We start from the raw sequence: 21,496 nt of genomic DNA, 5'->3' as shown, positions 1-21,496 counted from the left end.
CCACTTACCAGCAGACTCTCCAGCTGCCTCTTTTGTTTAGAAGAGGATAAACAAACATAGAGAATTGGTAGACAAGGTCCCAAGGGAAAGAAAAAGAAGTTCAGGACAGCTGGCAGTTTCTCAAAGGGACAGCATTAAAGGCATAACAGCAAACTATCCCAAAGCAGAGTAAAGATAGGAAGAAACAAATATAGCTGTATCAGGAGCTCTTTAAATACCTGAAAATCAAAAAGGAATCATACAAAGAGTGAAAACAAGGACAAATTGCTAAGGATAAGTACAAAAGAAGAGCACAAGCATGAAGGGACAAAATCAGAGAGGCATAAAATGAGTTACAACTAGCAAGGGACATAAAAGGCAATAAAAAGGTTCTATAAATGCATTAGAAGTAAGATGAAGGAAAGTGTAAGTCCATTACTTAACAGGGAAGGAGGGGTACTAACAGATGACACAAAGAGGAGGGTGCAAGTGTTACCTACACCATCTCTGACAGATGTTTGTCTAGCGTGTTCTTAAAAGCTTCTAATGACAAGAACTATACAACCTCCCTTGATAATCTTTTCCAGTACTTAACTATCCTTATAGTTAGTTTTTTTCCCTATTATCTAATCTAAATCATCCATAGACTGTAATGGGAGGGGCAGAGCTATAACCTTTTATAACCCTTTGAAGACTTATCCCAAATAAGTGTTTAGGTCAACTGTCATTCTTTGAATAGCTGGTAATAACTTTTACAAAAAAAAATTATAGTGCTGTATATTTTGAGGGACTGAACATTACTTCTAACGTTAATGTTTCACTACCAGCCTTCAACAAGATGTTTAGATTCAAAATATACAAATTTTTTACTTTTTAAAAAATTACTTCTGTATGCATATGTTTGGCACACAATGCTGTCAGAAAGCCTGCTATATAGACCCAAAAATGAGTTGGACAGCTCAAAAACCATAATTTTAGTACCACCCCCAACTCCAAAAAGTCTGTTTTTTATCGTACTGACACTACTTTACCTTCAGCAAATGACAGGAAATTAATAGCTGCCATAATAAATAAACCTGACACACTCAAAATGCATGAATTCCAGAAAAATTCAGTACATAAATTACATAATATTTACAATTCCTCAGTTATTATCAGATAGTAACAGATTTAATAACTGCTTCAAAAATTTAACTTTAGAAATACAATTTGTGTAATGTAATACTTTATAATAACAGCCTCATTTTGAAAAAAAATGTAGAAGACTGCAATTGCATTCTACATAAGCATATTGAAAAAATACCATTATGTGAGTTTTAAAGTCTTTTTATGGCATTAATTGTAATATTTTGGGGCCAGTGTCAGTGGCGTTGGAACAGTTTTTATAGTGGGGGAGCTGAAAGACATTGAACAAAACTGTATGCCTTGTGTATGATAGAAACCACTTCAATCCAGAGGGTGCTGCCACACCCCCAGCACCCTAGTTCCAGCACCATTGGCTAATGTGTGCCTTGCCCTGTAGAGCTATGCACAGTTCATAATTTCTGCCTGTTACCTGATGCAGAGGGGAATAAATGGAACCTATATATGAATCTGCTTTATTGATTTGGCTAGCTACTCTTATTCTCTGAGGTATTGTTTTTAAATTGCCATTGTGTTGAACTCATTTTTAGGATTCAAATGCAAAGAACACTACCTAAGGCCTCACTAATTTTGTGTATCTCAGTTTTTGAGTGCCAAATTAGAGACACTTAGGACCTGAGTTTCAGATATGCTGAATATCTGTAATTCCAGTCAAAGCCAATGCAAGCTGCAAATGCTTGGCACTTAAGAATATCAGGCTTTCGTTGTATCCACTTGAGTACCCCATGTTTTACCCAACATAGTGGATAATTTTGAAAGAAACTGCTTCTCTTCAACTTAAAGCTAAGCATTTTCCTCTTGAGGTTTTTTCCAAGTGTTTGCTGCAGCTAAGACATTTTTCTACTATCTGCTGGATTTTGTTATGAAGTGCACCACTTGCGCTCTTTAACTTTTCGCATTTCTACAGTCTGAATAAATAAATTAAACAAAAAGTTTGTTTCAACAGGGAGAAGTTTTTAAAGTTTGGAGAAAGTTGTTTCTCTCAGAAGCATCTATTGCTGTTTTACAGGATTGTTTTTGGTGGTGGTTTCTTCAAAAGTTTAAGGTATAAACATATAACAAAATTATTCTTACATCTCTTCTAATCAAATGTATAAAATAACGATTTCTTGTTTTACAAAGTCATGATCCATAGATTGAATAGATTCAACAGGAGCAGAAGTAGGCCCAGAATGAAACATCTAACTTTAATCTGATCTCAGAGGACAAACGTTTTACTTGTGAAGAGCCGTTTAAGACAGAAGGTTTATATCACTGAATAATAAAAATAAAACTTTAAGCCAGAATTGACTGTTTACTTTAGCTTTGCTTACTTTGTTTAATGATGCTAAGATTTATGCAAGATTTTGTTTTGAAATAATTAAATATAAGAACATAAAGCAAAAATATCACTACTTTTGTTACCTGACACTATCAATATGTACATAACTGAGGAGCCAAGGGAAAATATTCATACAGTACATGACTGTGCTTGTGAGCTACCCTTGACTCAGTACAGTGCTTCAGCCCAACTTTTAAGGTGGTGCTTAATAGGGATGGATTAAACCCGTGCTTCAAATTAAGCATGTGCTTAAGTGCTGTGCCAAATAAGAGCTTTTGCAACAAATTAAGAAAACTGTTAATTTAAAGGGGGAAAGAATACAGCAAAATGTAAAATTACTTTGGGAATATGAATAACAGTGTTGTTCCTCATATCGTCAGATTAAATGCTACAAGAAATTGCTAATGCCACAGTTCAACAGGGTATTTAAGCACATGTCTAACTTTAAACATGTAAGTCATTATATTATCTGTAGTGGAATTGCTCGCATGCATAAGTACCCTGCTGAGTCGGGGCCTAAATTCTGACCATCATCATGTTAATTCACAACTATTTCTGATTTTATGTTGATTTTTCCTTTTAAGCCTAATCAAGAAGATCAAGATTACTTGTTTGACAGAATTGCAGACAGCTTTGTATCACTTTTCCTATGTGTCCCCAGTGATACTAAAGATGCTTTTTTTCAGGTAATGGTACGGTAACATATAAGTTGCAATGATTAGTTATATAAGTTTGGCAAGTTTTTAAGGCTCTTTTTCTTCCTTCTTGTACATGGTGTGGAAAAATGCATTAATTTCATGGAAATTGGTATGGCAGAGGGAAAAGCCATACAGAGACAAGCTCCCCCACTCACACAGACACAAACATTCCCTTGCTTAAACAATACATGTTTTGGGAGAGATGTATAGGGGGTTCCTGGCTGAACAAAAGGAAATAGAAGTTAGGGAGCAGCAGCTGCCCAGGGAAAATTTTCAGAAGTACCAGAGGCCAAAAGATCAGACTTTTAAAGGGATTTAGGCACCAAAACAGGTAAATAGGTGCCTAAGTCCACCATGTAGGCACCGCTGACATTTTCAAAGCTACAGCTCATGTGCCACCTAATCCCTTTAGCTGCCTAGGTACCTTGAGCACCTAAGTTTCTGCTGGTAAGCATTTACAAAGCAATCTAAGTTCTGCTGCCACCCAACAGCTAACAAGCTGCTCAGAGCAGTAGCTGAAGCAGAAGCCCTGAAGTGGGATTTTTGAAGTAGGAGAGAGAATGCTTACCTCACCTCCAGGGCCTTATCCTGTAGTTTTTTTTAAGCACACCTGTTACCTGCCAGACTCTGCAGCAGGTAGTCTAGATGCAGGATACTGATAGATGGCAGCATATTTTTGTGGTGGGGACACAACACAGCACCTGCACAAAAAACATTCAGGGCACAGGGACATATAGAGCCAGCATGAGAAAGGTATCTAAATGAGCAGGAGAGAGATAGAGAGCATTTTGGCAGGTAGGGCCTGGGTTACCTAAGCAGCTGACCTGGCATAGATGGGTAATTACAGGAGAGGGTTTTCAAGTCTGAGATTCTGAGCAGAGATCAGCTGCTTAGATGCCTAAACTTTGCCTTCTCCTTGCCCTTTCCTCTGCATTTCACTACTGGCTTCTGAAAATCCCTTTCTTAGGTGCCTAACTCTCCGTATGTGTTGTATGAGGAGCCTGGGTGCCAAACTCAGTGCTGTGAATACCACTGGGTGGCAGGGCTCCTAGGAGTTAGGCTCAGTGTTGCAACACCTAAGTCCCTTTTGTGAATCTAGCCTTGAAGCACTTTTGAAAATATTACCTTATGTAGCATACTCCTACTGAAAAGCACAAGACAAATTTCTACTAAATCACATGTAAGTTAATGCTGAGGACATAATTATCAACTTCTTCTTGAGCTAAAGGTCATCTACTGGACCTTACAAGAGGGGTTGCACCCTTCCTTAGGATTAATAGGGCAATTAAAATTAAACTGTCAATTATCTAATATTAGTTAAGCATTTTGAGATCCTCAGATGACACACTATATACTCATATTCTCCTCCTCATATAGGAGTTATGTGGATTATTTCATTAATTTACGTGAGGTTCTCAGATACTGTGGTGATGAGCACGAAAGAACATCCAATAAACTAGGACTTACTCTTGATTTTCCTGCCAGTAATTCTGACTCTGAGAGGCTGTGGCATTTGGAACTCCTCCAGTGTGGGGCTGCATTTAAGCTATTACTAGGCTATTTCGTCACCATTCACTCTGTATATTTGACAAACAATTTACTCTGGCTAGACTGTTCCTGTTGGTGTGTCTATTTGGGAGCCCTGTAGCCACAAAGTGGTACAATCAACCAGGAGAAAATAGTCATTAGGTCTAAAAATGCCATGTGCAAGTCCATGAGGTGTTGTTCTGGGTGGGGTCTTGCCTCCCACTCACAAGGAGGAATTAGAAGTAGAGATAGTTACATGTATATTTGTATGGTGTAAGTGTTTAGTATGCAACATATATTATGACATTGCTTGGACCAGAATCCAGATATGTGCTAGCATTTAAAATTCAGATTGATATGTTGCAGCAGCTGTGTTTTTATTCAGCCTGCATGACTGATATGAAATTTAAAATAAACTCCTAGGTTTAAATTATTAAAATGAAATGTTTGCATAGTATTTTCTTATGAAAATGTTATCTGAATAGACTTTTTTTAGCATTATAAAAATGCTGATATGGTGCTAAAGTTAGTATGCACATATCTGAACCTATATATTCTAGGTAGAGAAAACAGAGCAATGTGGGTGTGGGTGAGAAAGAAAGAGAGAGGAGAGTGACAACTTCTAATGTTAGAACAACATGCTGGCAATCTGAAATTAATACCTGGCTCAAACAATATGTGACCAATGAAATGTGATCCTAAAATAAACACGGCAAAATGTTCCAAAATGCTTATTTTTCATCACATATAGTGATTACTTAAACCTTAAGCAATTTTTTTAATTCCCAATTCACTCATCCATGCTTCATTTGAGCCCATAATGACTCATTCAGAGATTATAAATGTAGTCTTTTGGAATCAGCATTTTACAATTCTTGTTCTAGCTGCCAACCTTGACTTGTACCCTTTTTCAGCAAGGCATTGACCATTACACCTGCTATTATATTTGACAGATATTTGATATTTCATACAAATAATAAAGACAAACTATTTTTGAATGCATTAGTTCAATGATTACTGCATTTTGCTTTAATTTTTTTATGTAAACAAAATTATAACTATAGTAAAATTAGTACTAAAGCTCTTTTTTAACCTTTTAATTATTATATTCAGTTTAATTCTTATTTTGGCAGGTGTATCCTGATTGTTTGTCACAAGTCATCTATGTTGCTTTCTGTGAAGCATTTCCAGAATCCAGTAAATCTTTTGACGATGCATTTAAAGATGGACTAGTGGATTTAATTTTTCAGTGGGTATCAGGTACTGTTAGTTAATTTAAATACATTTTTGAAATGTATTATATTAGGATTTCCAGATTTCTTTCCCTCATTTAGAAATTATTACTTTTACCCCACTAGTGGTATTTAATAACACTGCTCTACAGCCAAAATGCTTCTGAAATAAATGTAGTCAAACTTTAGTAATTCTGGGTCACTGAGAACGAAAATGATGCTTAAAATTGTTGATTGGTTCTAGTTTTCAAGATATGCTATTGGGTCAGTATATACGACCCTTGACTTGGGAATGGCGGAGGATAAGTGAGTTATAAAGGGAAGGGATCTCAATTTAAACCAGAAATGACTAAAATACATCTTTGACTGGATCTATGAATAAATCTATGACTGGGTTTGGACAGTACTTGCTTTTTAGGCAAAACAATGAATGATGCAATCTGAAGCTGGTATTGCGTCATACATGATATGAATTGCATCATGTTATTCCTAGAAGTCGTGGATGATGCAATCATAACGAAGCTTACATCACTCTGCTGAACAAATTGCCCTATATCAGCTCTAGAAATCATACAGTGTCGTGCTCTCTTATTTGTCAGTGTTTGATTTTGCAAAGGGACACATTTCTGTTTAGCCAAAGTGAGCAGAGATGCCTCGTGCTTGTGTGAACAGTGCAGATAACTTCTGCTATGTTTGTGGTGAAGTGACTTTTGCATCACAAAAGCGCAGTATAACCACTATGGTTAAGAAAGCCTATCACCTTTCTTTTGGCTGCAAAATTGGAGATCAGGACAAGAGGTGGGCCCAACACATATGCTGCAACACTTGTGCAACAAATCTTCGCCAGTGGTTGAACAGGAAAAGGAAATGTATGCCTTTTGCAGTGCCAATGATTTGGAGAGAGCCAACAGATCATACCAGCAATTGTTACTTCTGCATGGTGCCTCCAGTTGGGAAAGGTGTGTCAAAGAAGAAAAAGTGGACTGTGCATTATCCAAACATTCCATCAGCTATACGCCCAGTACCCCACGGAGAAGGACTGCCGGTTCCCGATGCACCAGAATCATTCTCACTTGAGTCAGACGAGGAAGAGGAAGAGGATGAAACTTCTGGTCCTGAACCATCAATGTCACAGGACCCACATTTTCTCCCATCCTCCTCCTCTGAACCACACCTCATAACACAAGGTGAACTGAATGACCTTGTCAGGGATTTGGAACTACCCAAGAGTAAGGCAGAGCTGTTGGGCTCCAGACTACAGCAGTGGAATCTCCTGGCAGGTGATGTTAGGGTTTCCATGTTCCGTGACCGTCAAAAGGATCTTGTCCCATTCTTCTTCATGGAAGGTGATCTTGTAGCCTGCAACAACATCGATGGTGTGATGGCAGCCCTCAACATTGTTCACGATCCAGATGAGTGGAGACTGTTCATTGATTCATCGAAGACGAGTCTTCAAGCTGTTTTACTGCATAATGGCAATGTTTTGCCATCAATTCCAGTTGGTCATGCAGTCCATATGAAGGAAACCTATGACAACATGAAACAACTTTTGAGGTGCATAAACTATGACCAACATCAGTGGCAGCTTTGTGGCCATTTGAAGGTTGTTGCTCTCTTGCTTGGTCTGCAGACTGGATACACAAAGTACTGCTGTTTTCTCTGCGAATGGGATAGTCGTGCAAGAGATTCCCACTACATCAAGAAAGATTGGCCACTCCGACAGTCATTGGAGCCTGGGAGGAAAAGTGTTCAGCATCCACCACTTGTTGAATCAAGGAAGATTTTGTTACCACCCTTACACATCAAGCTGGGTCTGATGAAGAACTTTGTCAAGGCCATTGACAAAACACAAGCAGCTTTCAAGTACCTCCGTGGAAAATTTCCAAGGTTAAGTGAAGCTAAGATAAAGGAAGGTATCTTTGTTGGTCCTCAGATTCGTGAACTTCTTCGAGATGATGCATTTGACCATGCACTGCATGGCAAGGAAAAGACGGCATGGAAAGCCTTCCAGTAGTGGCAATAAATTTTCTCGGAAACAACAAGGCAGACAACTACAGGTTGTTGGTGGAAAACCTCCTCAAGGCATACAAAAGCCTTGGTTGCAACATGTCACTAAAGATACATTTTTTGCACTCTCATCTAGATTTTTTTCCACCGAACTGCGGAGCAGTGAGCGACGAGCACGGCGAGTGATTTCACCAGGACATTGCAACAATGGAGAAACGCTATCAGGGCAAATGGAGCCCATCAATGCTTGCAGACTATTGCTGGACAGTGACAAGAGATGCTCCATTTAATGAATACAAGAGACAAGCCAAGAAGCGCCGAGTAGACACTGAATAGGACTAAACTATGTACATAATAGTTTTTTGCCTTTTGTTTCATAATAAATTTTATTTATATAACCCTTTTGCTGATTTTTAAAGTGTTACATAAACAGGACAGGTGAAATATTATCATGTAAAGCAACCATAAACACATGAAAAAGACCTAGGTTTACAATTTATGATTAAAACTCTACTATCTACACAATATACATAGACATAAAATGTAAAAACTTAAATATCTTAGAAACAGTAGCCAATCAGTTGTTTTAATTGTCATATTTGAATTCAGCACATCAAAATACATAATAAATAGCACATTTTATCTCTGAAGCAGACGACTTCTCAAAAATTGTAGACCAGTGTAATAATAATAATAATCTATTACAAGAAATACTATTGTCAAAGATGCTCTTCTGAGTCTGGAGCATTAATATCTCAAATTCCAACTCTTGGTTAGAGAATGGAAAGCAATTGGTGGTAGACTGGAAAACAAATGGAGATAATTTGAGTTGATTGTTCATCATCATCTCTGTGGAACAAATGTTCTTACTTATTTAAGGAAACAATTAACCTCGACCTGACTGGGAATAAATTTAAGTCAATTATTTTGTAGCTACATGTAACTCAGTACGTTTCCACTTGCACCTTAGCTAATTGGATTTGTGAAAGCTTGTCTAGAACCTTTAGCTTTATTCATTAATGAAATTATAAATTCATTTATTATTAATTTTAAAAGTTAAGGTTACTTAATGTTTAATGGTACTTTAAGATGCCTCAGCATTATAGAATTTGAGGTTTTGTGAGTGGGTATTAACCTTAGAAATTAAATTTTCTTGCATAATGCCAGCACTTAACATATTTAACGTAACACATCTGACCTTACGAGCTATCATCAAATCTGTAATCTCTGCCTCATTGCAGAGGTCTGGGAACTGTTATACACACACACACACACATATATATATATATATATATATATATATATATATATATATATATATATATATATATATATATAGTATACCTGTAAAAATATTTAACTTTTGCAGAATTAGCCAGCAATTGTATAATGATCTCCAGGCATATGTATCAATGTCTCCTTATGGGTGAGCTGCAGTCTGTGCAATGCACCATTAGGGTTGCCAACTTTCTACTCACACAAAACTGAACACCCTTGCCCCTGCCTCTGCCCCGTCCATGTCCCGCCCCTTCTCTGAGGCCCTACCCCCGCTCACTCCATCCCCCACTTTGTCGCTTGCTCTCCCCACCCTCACTCACTCGCTCATTTTCACTGGGCTGGCTCGGGGGGCTGGGTTGCGGGAGGGGCTGAGGGCTCTGGCTGGGGTCCGGGCTCCAGGATGGGGCCAGAAATGAGTTCAAAATGCAGGAGGGGGCTCCAGGCTGAGGCAGTAGGTTAGGATGTGAGAGGCTGGGGGTGCGGGCTCTGGGGTGGGGCCAGGGATGATGGGTTTGGGGTGCGGGAGGTGGTTCCGGGCTGGGGGGTGGAGCCGAGGGGTTTGGAGTATGGGAAGAGGCTCCAGGCTGAAGCAGGGGTTTGGGGTGTGGGAGGAGGTATGGGCACTGGGCATGGGGGTGCGGGTTCCGGGGTGGGGCCAGAAATGAGGGGTTCAGGGTGTGGAGGGGACTCCAGGCTGGGACCAAGGGGTTCAGAGGGCAGGAGGGGAGCACGGGGGGGGGGGGGCACCGTAGGCCAGATGAAATTAACCACGGGGTTGGATCCGTGCCCTAGGTTCTCTAGCCCTGGCCTACACGTGGGAGCTGGACGGGGGACATGCCGGCTGCTTCTGGAGAGCCGCGCGGAGCAGAGGCTAGCAGGGCGCCTGCCAGCCACGCCGCGCTGCGCTGCCAACCAGACAGTCAACAGCCTGGTTAGCAGTGCTGAGTGGAGCCGCCAGGATCCCTTTTTGACCAGGTGTTCGAGTCAAAAACCGGACATCTGGTCACCCTATGCAGCATGCTGACTCTTTCTCTGTGATCCTGTGTGAAGGGAATATTCAGGAAGAATCTGTGGTGAGCACAGCAATGCAGCAAGAATGCAAAATCTTCAGGCCATGATTGAAAGAGAAACTGTTGTGTGAATATTGGAAAAGAAAGTAGGCAGAGACAGACAACGTGAATTATCTCTGTTGGAGGGAGCACTAGAACATCTTCCCCATGAATTAATCTTAAAATGTCCTGTGAAAATACTTGGAACTGGAAAGCCTGGGGTGAATGCAGTTTATTCCCTTTTCCAGGAGCAATTTTTTTCAATTTCTATAAAGATTATTACAGGAACCAAGCTTGTCTGGTCTGATAGATGTTCTTTGGCAGCAGAATTTGATTTTGAAATTTTTATTATTAATGTCTGCATGGTCTATTACCAAGGTATAATAATAATAGATTTTATTTGCTTTTAATCAACATCCAGACATAGATGAACACAATACATTGAGGAAGAGAGATTTTTTTAAAGGAAATCATGCTTTACCAATCTATTAGAATTCTTTGAGGGGGTCAACAAGCATGTAGACAAGGGTGAGCCAGTTGATATAGTGTTGTTGGACTTTCAGAAAGTCTTTGACAAGCTTCCTCACCAAAGGCTCTTAAGCAAAGTAAGCAGTCATGGGATAAGAGGGAAGGTCCTCTCATGGATTAGTAACTGGTTAAAATATAGGAAATGAAGGGTAAGAATGAATGGTCAGCTTTCACATTGGAGAAGGGAAATAGTGGGGTCCCCCGAGGATCGTTCTGAGACCTGTGCTGTTCAACATATTCATAAATGATTTGGAAAAGCGGGTAAACAGTGCGGGGACAGTGACAGAGTTTGCAGGTGAAGATAATTAAGTCCAAAGCTGACTGTGAAGAGTTACAAAGGGATCTCATATAACTGGGTGACTGGGCAACAAAATAGAGATGAAATTCAATGTTGATAAGTGCAAAGTAATGCAATGTAATCCCAACTATACATACAAAATGATGTTAGCTAAATTAGCTGTTACCACTCAAGAAAAATCTTGGAGTCATTGTGGATAGTTCTCTGAAAATATCTGGTTAATATGCTGTGGCAGTCAAAAAATCTAGCAGAATGTTAGGAACCCTTAGGAAAGAGATAAATAATAAAACAGAAAATATCATAATCCCTCTCTATATAAAGCCATGGTATGCCCACACCTTGAGTACTGCATGTAGTTCTAGTCACCGCATCTCAAAAAAAGATATATTAGAATTGGAAAAGGTACAGAGAGGAGCAACAAATATTATTAGGGATATAGAGCAGGATATAGAGGAGAGATTAAAAAGACTGGGACTGTTCAGTTTGGAAAAGAGATGACTAAAGGGGGATATGATAGAGATCTATAAAACCATGACTGGTGTGGAGAAAACAAATAGTGAAGTGTTATTTACTCCTTTACCTAACACAAGAACCTGGGGTCACCCAGTGAAATCACTAGGCAACAGGTTTAAAACAAATACTAAAAAGTACTGCTCACACCACACAGTCAACCTGTGGAACTCATGGTCCTAGGATGTTGTGAAGGCCAAAAGTAAAACTGGATTCAAAAAAGAATTAGATAAGTTCATGGAGGATAGGTCCACCAATGGCTATTAGTCAGGATGGACAGGGACACAATCACATGCTCCAGGTGTCCCTAACTCTGACTCCCAGAAGCTGGGACTGGATGACAGTCACAAATCTGTCAGTGGTAGGGTAGGGCACCCCCTTTGGGTTATATGGGGAGTGCACATGCTTGAATCCAATTACTCCATCCCCACCCCAGTGGGTGCTGTGGGGCATCTTTTTAGCAGGCTGGCAACCTTCCAGATGGGGACTCTTCACTGTCAAGTCCCTTCTCTATGTCCCTTGTGATGCCACCAAACATCCCATAGTCAGCAAAACAGGTTAAACTAAAGAAAAACTTGTAAGCAGGTCCCTCCAGGATATGGGACTCTGGGAGTATCAAGGTCCACTTCAGAGCTCACTGGGCCAGTGCAAGCCTCTGTTCTTTTCCCCTTCTACTCAGGGGTTCTGCACGCTCCTTCTGCAAGGGCAGGGGCTCAGTAGGCTGTCAGTCCTCTCTCCAGGGCTGGAGAAGCTGAACAGTTTGTTCCTTTCCCAGGGTTGCCCCCATCTGAGTGGAGTTCCCTCTCTTTTAGCTCCTCCTCCAGTCCTGGCATGATTTGCAGCAGCAGCATGAAAGGGCCAATCCAGCTCCTTATCCCTTCCATGCTAGTCGGGGTTTATATACACTGTCACATAGGGACTGGATCATCCATAATTGCCATGTACTGTTCATTCATAGAATATCAGGGTTGGAAGGGACCTCAGGAGGTCATCTAGTCCAACCCCCTGCTCAGAGCAGGACCAATCCCCGACAGATTTTTGCCCCAGATCCCTAAATGGCCCCCTCAAGGATTGAACTCACAACCCTGGGTTTAGCAGGCCAATGCTATCCCTCTCCCCAAGGTAACAAGTGAAAGGGGCATTTTTGACTCCTCCCCTCCTCAGTGTCCCCTGGGCTGGAATTCTACATTCCACAGGGCCAAATAAGTGGCTAAAGCCACAACCTCAGCATATCTCCTCTCAGCACTGCCCTATAAGTACTGCACGCTAACCAATTGCGCCACTGGAGCATTCCTTCTGAAGCATCTGGCATTGGTTGTGCAGTTAGAACAACTGTGGGAAGACAGGATACTGGGAGACTACTAGATACTGACAGACCATGGGTCTGACCCACTATGGCAATTCTTATGTTTTTAGACTGAACTTCATCTGGACTATTGACTATATATCAGATGCAGACTACTTTAGCGCTTATTTGTTTACATTTTAGCCAATGTGGCCTTCACTGACGTGCATTGGCACTGTGTGATAAACATTGCGCTGCTGATAAACAGTAGAAATATATTTTATATACCTGTAAAATGCCAAAAATGTTTTTCTCTATATTTCCCCCCTCTATTGAAAAGCAGTGTTTTTCAGGCAAAAATTACTTTGATCTTACCAGGAGACAAAGAGAAAATTACTCAGAGAAAAAAAATGCATTAAAAATCTCATTTTAGGAGGTCTCTGCACACCAAGGTCACAGTCTACCACTCTTCTCTGCAGATGCTGTTTTACCATGGCAGGACTCCTCAGCAGTTAGAATAATGTGCTGTGGATTATATTTTTATTGCTTCTCTGGGCAAGAACAAAGTTAATTCCCAGTGACACCTTGCTGCTCACAGCAGCATACATGTTAACCTGCTGAGGGATAAATGTGCACTATAACTCCCAAATGGGTCTTGCACTGGCACGAGCTAGTTAAACCCAAGAATCTAGCCTGTAATATGTTTCTACTGTAAATAGACAGTGGGCAGAGTTATCAAGAATTCAGTCGGACCAAATGCCAAAAGATAACTAGAAGACCACTGCTGTGGCTTGGATTCCATATATTTCTGGAAATACTGAAACGTTTGGGTTAGAGGCAGTAAAACACTACTGGCAAGGAAATAGAAAGCCACCGAATAAAGCAAATTATACACCCCTGCCAGGATAATTTGCAGCCTTAACAAAATCTTTCATTGTAAATGTTTTGTAATGTCAAATTACCAGAATGGGAACAACTACAAAATAAAGATATTTCTCCTCTCATGAAATATAATTTAAGATATCCATACACAAAATCAAGTGGAAAAGGAAGTTAACAAAAATAGTAAATTAAGATAATGAAATGAAAACAAAATATTGAATAGTAAAATGGGCATTCAAGGCCCAAACCTGGAAAGAAAGACTGTTTTAAAAAAAATAACACTACTCAAGCAAGTGAAAGCCTAGCATGAGCCACAACAAACTTTGTTTAAATTAGCCATGTGTCACCAAATACATGAATTTTAAAGAAGATGTGCATTTCAAGACTCTTGAAGAAAAACTGACACCATTATTCCTAATTCCACTGCAGATGGTAAAATGCATGAGCATTGGTTGTGCAGTTAGAGCAACAACTGCTAAAGACCAGAATACTTGGTAAAACCCTCTAAACATCTTTCATAAAACGGTAATTAAGAAAATAATATTGTTATTCCAAAGGCTGACATAAATTAAGAATCTCTGTTAATTGCATAAAAATAAATAATAATCTGCACAAAATCAAACCGTGAGCCTGATCTTGCAAGCACTCATGCCTGTGCTTAACTTTAAGAATGTGAGAATTCCTAGGGAAGTTAGTGCGATTGCTTACTATTTTAAAGTTAAGCACGTGCATAATTGTTTGCAGATTAGGGGCCTGAAAAGGAATCAAAAGTCTTAACTTCATTTGAAAGGATAACATGTTTGGTATAGGATAGCTTTCAAAAGTAACACCAATTACTTCTTTCTTTTTCTAAAGTTAACTTATGCTTTTCAGGTCTAAAGCCACAGAAATTTGCTTGGAAGAAATGGAATCTAGATGGCCTGAAGAAGCCCACAGTAAATAGTAGCAAGAAAGATACTGTTACCAAGGCACCAGTTAAGGGATCTGGCAAATCCAAAGCAGTCATTGAAGCTTGTGAGTATTTTTTAAATGCACAGACTGCATTGCAGCATGAATAGCTGAAAGGAACATACAGTACTTTGCAAAGTCTAATATAATTGTCAACAGAAATCATTATTCACACTTCCATTTTATTTTGTAAAGGGTATCCAAATGAAAAAATTATAATAATTTGGAACTTTTGGATTGACTCATACATATATCTTGCTGTTTTGCTGATATTTGCATTTAGAGACATCAGTAAAGAAAAAAATTAATGTGAATGTCAAATACTTAAAATAGCTGCTGATATGAGGGCCCCATATGGCCATTCATCTATTGTGCAGAGATCCCTTTCTCCACTTCATCCAGTGGGTCATGAGTCTTCCTCTTACTCCTTCCTGCTGCCTGGCTCCTATTTCCACCATTCCCCCTACTGTTACCATTCCTCCTCCTTGCTCCTGGTGGACCAGCTCTTTCACCACTCCATGTCTTTCTTGCAGGGCCGGCTCCAGGCACCAGCTAAGGAAGCAGGTGCTTGGGGCGGCCAATACAAAGGGGCGGCACTCGGCAGGGCAAAAAAACCCCCCAAAAAAACAAAAAAAAAGCCGCGATCACGATCTGTGGCGGCAATTCGGCAGGAGGTCCTTCGCTCCCAGGCGGAGTGAGGGACCGTCCGCCGAATTGCCGCCGAATACCTGGACGTGCCGCCCCTCTCCGGAGCGGCCGCCCCAAGCACCTGCTTGAGAAGCTGGTGCCTGGAGCCGGCCCTGGCACTCGGCCTGCTATTGGGGTGGCACGTCCGGGTCTTCGGCAGGAATTCGGTGGTGGGTCCCTCAGTCCCTCTCTTCCTCTTTGAGCTGCTGCCGAAGTGCCGCCGAAGGGGAAGAGAGGGAGTGAAGTACCCGCCGCCGAACTGCCACCGAAGAATGGAGTGGCGCAATTGAGCTGCCGCTGAAGTGCGATCAATCGGCTTTTTTTTTTTTTTTTGCCACTTAGGGCGGCAGAAAACCTGGAGCCGGCCCTGCTTTCTTGATCCTTCCCACTGCTTAGCATCCTACTTCAAGCCCATTCTCTTGATGCCAGCATACACCCTTGTTCCATATCATTTCCTGGTTCAAGTTCCTCTACTGGGGGGGGGGGGTCCAACCTATGATGCCGGAAGGTCTAAGTGGTGGCACCCAGTCTTGACAATTTATATTTGATTATAAATTGAAAATGTATTTTCTGAGCTGCATCCTATGATCTTTAAACTGAAGAGTTTGAATCAACCCCATCTCTATGCGGCGAAAGTAGGGAGAGCTGCTTTCCCAGCTGCCTCCCATCAACTCCTCTGCAGTCTCAGCAGCAGCTCTCCTGTGAACTGAAAGTGCTCTAAACAGCAGTAATCTCCTCTGTATTTGAGCTGCTCAGCAGCATCCCCAGTGGGCACCTGCTACACTGCAGGGGAGAAATGATAGAATGGCTGTGACTGTTCCATATCTGACTGTTGGGCTGTCAGAGCCCCAGTACAGGAACTTGATTGGCTCTGTTTCAGTCTAAGGGAGACCTTCTCCTAGCCAAACACCAAGAGCAGGAGAGGGGGAAAAGTTGCAAACCAACAACCTGTTCCATGTCCTTGATTCTCTGCTCCAGCCCTAGCCCCAGTGAAAGTTATGGCATCAGGGAGGCTGCTCTAACTTGTACTTGTTAGTTATGGACCAGAAAGGATGGGCCAAGGGAGCAGAGCAGGGCAGATAAGCTGTCCCTAAATATTGATTGTGCGCCTCTGATCTTTTTGAAATAATATGTTTGGATCTCAGACTGAAAAGGTTGGACACCACAGCTCTATATCATCACCTGCCTATAGTGTTGAATGAGCACTTCATTCTGCATTAACTCTGCTGTGTCAGCTTGTTCAGTATGACTCACGATCAGCTCTAGAAGACAGAGGAGTAGAATGATCACAAGGTGTGTTTTATGACCAGGGCACCTGGCTTTGGACTAACGTGCAACAATTCTCACATAGCTTGCCCATAGCGAAAGCACAGGAGAGCCACTCTAGTCTGACTACATTTATTGAGTGTGCTGTCTATCTGATTCTGAATAGGGGCTACAGGATTGGGGCCCTACACAAAAGGCGTTTTACTTTTTATAGGGCTTTCTTTTATTTACAGAATTATTTTTGCTTGTATGAGCTGACCATGCATATCTACTGCATAATAAGGCTGGGCATCTCTCAGTCTTCAGTTGTTGACTTGTAGCCTTCCTTGCTCTTCGTCCTTGTTCTAATTTCTATATTTCTTTTCAAGTACAATAAGTAAAGAATGAACCACAATTGCATTAAGGAATGCTGAAATTAGCACTGTCATCAGGCTTACTGTATAATTCCCTTCTTACCACTCAGGTTCCAGTCTCAAAAGGAGGTTCTTGCTTTCAGTATTCTTTATTTATATGTCGCTTAGTCTGCAATAACACAGTTTAAAAATAGAAGTTTATCTAAAATACTGAAGGGACATTGTCAGGAGAATCTTTAGCTTTTGAAAAATGATAAGCTTTTACAAAACCTGAAACTAACAAAAACATTTGCATGAATTTTCCAAGTTATCATGTTTTTGTTTTTAATGAATCAGATTTCTCTTGCAATCCTGGAACCCCATCATTGTGCTGGTACAAGAGAACAAGAATATTAAACTAAGTAGAAAGTAAATATATGTGCAGCATGTTAAGTAAAACACTCCCTGTTCTGGACATGACCCTCTTCCCCTTACTGGAGCTGTGCTATCTATCCACAGTAGTTCCTAAAGTCATAGGGGCTAGAGTAACCCTGTGTTTGGCCCCAAAAGAGGAAGGCAATGATTTGATTTGTGTGGTGTGTAATGTACATGGTTCTCTCTTATCCTCATTCACTAAATGTGGGAGGGTATTATTGTTATACCTCATACTTTTAAACCTCCCATCCCACCATTTACCATGGTCTTTTAAGGGTTGCAGGAAACATGAAGTCCAGTGAACTGTTCTCATTTATGGCAATTGAGAGGCTGGTTATATAGACAACCACATGATGCCTAAAGAAGAATCATGTTAGTGTGGTCTGTCACTCCCCAGAAGAAAGTATTTCCTAATTTCAATGGTACACAGAGGCCATAATGATAATAATCCTTAGCTCTTATGTGGTGCTTTTCCTCTGTAGGTCTCATAGTGCTTTAGAAAAGGTTAGTATCGTTATCTCCATTTTGCAGATGAGGAACTGAGGTTCTGAGATGTGAAGTGATTTACCTAAGCACAGCGGGTCAACTGCAGAGCCAGGAATAAAACCCTGGTCTCCTGACTCCCACTCTGGCATCCTATCTACTAGACCATGCTGACTCAGCAGCCAATAGCCACATAGCCATTTTATTCCCTTATAACTGGTGTTGTCCAATGTAAAATTAAATCAATGTTACGCTGGCTGTCTATAAGGTACATATTTTGAGTCCCTACACATTGTTCCCATAAAAAGGGAGACTGGGAGCACTTAACTTTTATTACCGAAAATATTGCTAGCCTAAAAAATAACTTATAATACTAAAATGGTTATGAAAAACAGACTAATAATGGAGATTTTTTTAAACAAGATTGGTATATTGAAACATGTTTGTTTGGGGTTCCTTTGTCAGGCGGGCTTGTACTGTTGTTTAGAGTAGAGCTTAATACATAAAGGTGTCTAGTGGGATTTTAAAAAGTGCCTAAGCAGGTTAGGCATCTAACATCCATTGAAATTATTGCGAGTTATGCATATAACCTGCTTAGGGGCTACTAAAAATCCCCCTAGGCACCTATTTGCATCTTTAGGCACCTTAAAACCTTTGAAGATCTGGCCCTCAATCGATTTCAGTGGGAGTTACGAGTGCTCAATGCTGCTCAAGAGGCACTCAGTACTTTTGCAGGATCAGACCCTGGACCATCATTACTGGAAGAACTGTTCTAAGAATGACAGTAAAAATACTAAGACTTCATAGGTAAAGAAAGATTCAGATAGCAAAATATCCTTCCTCAGGAACAGGTCAAAAAACACTGTAATTTTCAAGTATGAAGTATGTTCATCTGTTTTAAAGTCCTGTTCTTGTTGGATCCCCACTAAAGGAAAATATTTTATTTCCTTTTCTCATTGTGAAATGATTTCTTCTTACTTCAGTTCTCTGTTCAGCTGATGACGTTAAAACCCAGCCTTTACAAGTGTAGAGCTTCTTAAAAATTTAAATAAAAGTTTTTTTTTTAATGAAACAAATGGTTAGTAGTGAGTTAAAATCTGTCTTACAAACAAAATTGAAGAAAATCTCCCTTTTTAGGTCTGGAATGTAAGCAGTTATACAATTTCAGTATCTGGAATGCCTTAGGATTTACAAGCAAGCTTGCTTAAGCGAGTGCATTATTAGATTATTTACAAGACTAAGGTTTTTAATGCTTGATTTTCTTTATACTACTTGAAGTTTTGTGTAATTTTTAAAAATACTAGAAAGTATAGAGATATAATATAAAATAATTTGGATTTACACTCTGCTTCTTCAAAGTGTTGTTAGAAGTTTTAGCTGTATGAATCATTAAAGTTAACAGAAGTCTCATGTTTAAAACCTCATGTAATTCCTTAAAAAAATACTCTTTGGAGTTTCTGTTTTAAAGTGCAGGTCTACTCTAAAAATGACTATGTAAAATTAGCAGAGTAGAGTTCCATGTTTATTGCCATTAAATACTCCGTATCAAATTTGCTCCATTTTCAAGTGAAAAGTTTTGCTAACTGTCACCTCTGAAAACTCAATCTGGAATGGAAAAAACAGTCTGAATTCTTTCCTTTTCATGAAATATTGTAAGTAAATTAAGAAATAATTATGGAATTCCTGAGTTCTGACCTCAGCTTTGACTGTGACTGCATCTCTTTCTTTAGGCGAATCACCTATCTTCTCTGTCTCAGTTCCTCCAGCTGTAAAATGGAGATAATTATGGGAATAATAATACTTTCCTAAATACTTCATTGGGTGTTGTGAAAATAAATCCACTTATTATTTGTAAAGTGTTTTGACAATTAAAAGTACTGTGTAAGTGCTATTCTTATGTAAGTGTAGTGTAGTGACAATTGCTTTCTGTGTCAGTATTAGCTTGCTGCATTTATACTAGCTTAGGACCTGAATCAACAAAGCATTTACCTTTAAGCACATGAGTGTTCTGTTGACTTCAAAGTTCCATCGACTTAAATGGCACTAATCGCATGCTTGAAGTAGCTTGCTAGATTGGGACTTTTGAGAACAGACCCATTATGTGTTCACCCAGAGACCAGATTATCCATAAAAGTGCATTGGTTAAAAAGAACAATATACTTTTATAAATATGGTTTCCTACTTGTTGGATAATGATTAACCATGTGGCAATCTGAGTGGCTGGTATAATTTCCGTGATAATATTTTAAAAGGCTGCAATGTAGAACTAAAAGTGAAAACAAATTATATATTTTATATTTTAAAGGCCATGGAAATTGGACAGTTTTGCCACTGTTAACTTTATGCTATATTATACATGTATTTTACAGTAGTAGACGTTTAATAGTGTAAAACATATTACAAATACAGCAAAAGATAAATTTGTATTTATCTCATGCAAGGAAGACATATTTTCAAAAAATCAGACTTAAACTCAGAGAACTGGTATGTAGGGTCCCATGGGAAGAAAATCTAAGGAAAAAGGAGTCCAGGAGAGCTGGCAGTTTCTGAAAGAGGCAGTATTAAAGGCACAGCAGGAAACTATCTCAGGGTGAAGAACAGAGAGAAAGAACAGTAAAACGCCAATATGGTTGCATTGGGAGCTCTTTAATGACCTAAAAAATCAAAAAGAAATCCTACAAAAAGTGAAAACATGGACAAACTGCTAAGGATAAGTATAAAAGAATAGTGTAAGCATTGTAGGGATAAAATCAGAAAGGGTAAGGCACAAAATGAGTTACACCTAAGCAAGAGACATAAAAGGCAATAAAAAGAGATTTTATAAACACATTAGGAGCAAGAGAAAGATAAAGAAAAGTGTAGATCCACTACTTAGTGGAGAAGGAGAGCTAACAATGGATGACACCAAGAAAGCTGAGGGGTTTAATGCCTATTTTAGTTCAGTTTTCACTAAAAAGGTTAATTGTAACCAGATGTGTAACACAATTAATATTAACAACAAAGTGGAAGGAACACAAGCCAGAATAGGGAAAGAACAGGTTAAAAATATTTAAATAAGTTAGATGTCTTCAAATGGGCAGGTCCTGACAAAATTCGCCCTGCGGTACTTAAGGATCTAGATATAGCAATCTCTGAACAATTAGTGATTATCTTCAAGAACCCATGGAGGACATGTGAGGCCTCAGAACACTGGAGAAGGGCTAACACAGTGCCTGTCTTTAAAAGGGGGAACAAAGAAGATCCAAGGGAATAAAAGACCAATTAGCCTAACTTTGATACCTGGAAAGATATTGGAACAAATTAACAAATAATCAATTTATATTATTGCCCGATCTTTAGATTACACTGGTCTACAATTTTTGAGAAGTCGTCTGCTTCAGAGATAAAATGTGCTATTTATTATGTATTTTGATGTGCTGAATTCAAATATGACAATTAAAACAACTGATTGGCTACTGTTTCTAAGATATTTAAGTTTTTACATTTTATGTCTATGTATATTGTGTAGATAGTAGAGTTTTAATCATAAATTATAAACCTAGGTCTTTTCATGTGTTTATGGTTGCTTTACATGATAATATTTCACCTGTCCTGTTTATGTAACACTT

The 21,496-nt window shown here is 39.6% G+C and overlaps 1 protein-coding gene across 1 annotated transcript in view; it reads left to right on the top strand.

The window, feature by feature from the left end:
- The window catches only part of FAM227B (family with sequence similarity 227 member B), a 169,251-nt gene that overhangs the window by 10,657 nt on the left and 137,098 nt on the right, over positions 1-21,496 (top strand). Inside the window, exons 6-9 of the mRNA XM_065412142.1 lie at positions 2,069-2,167; positions 3,028-3,129; positions 5,802-5,928; positions 14,611-14,751. Coding sequence (XP_065268214.1) covers positions 2,069-2,167; positions 3,028-3,129; positions 5,802-5,928; positions 14,611-14,751 — 469 coding nt within the window. The remainder of the gene's footprint in view (positions 1-2,068; positions 2,168-3,027; positions 3,130-5,801; positions 5,929-14,610; positions 14,752-21,496) is intronic.

This window comes from Emys orbicularis, chromosome 10 (genome assembly GCF_028017835.1).
Source record: "Emys orbicularis isolate rEmyOrb1 chromosome 10, rEmyOrb1.hap1, whole genome shotgun sequence".
NCBI lineage: Eukaryota > Metazoa > Chordata > Testudines > Emydidae > Emys > Emys orbicularis.
Note: the sequence above shows the minus strand (reverse complement) of the source record. Positions and strands in the feature narration are given on the sequence as shown.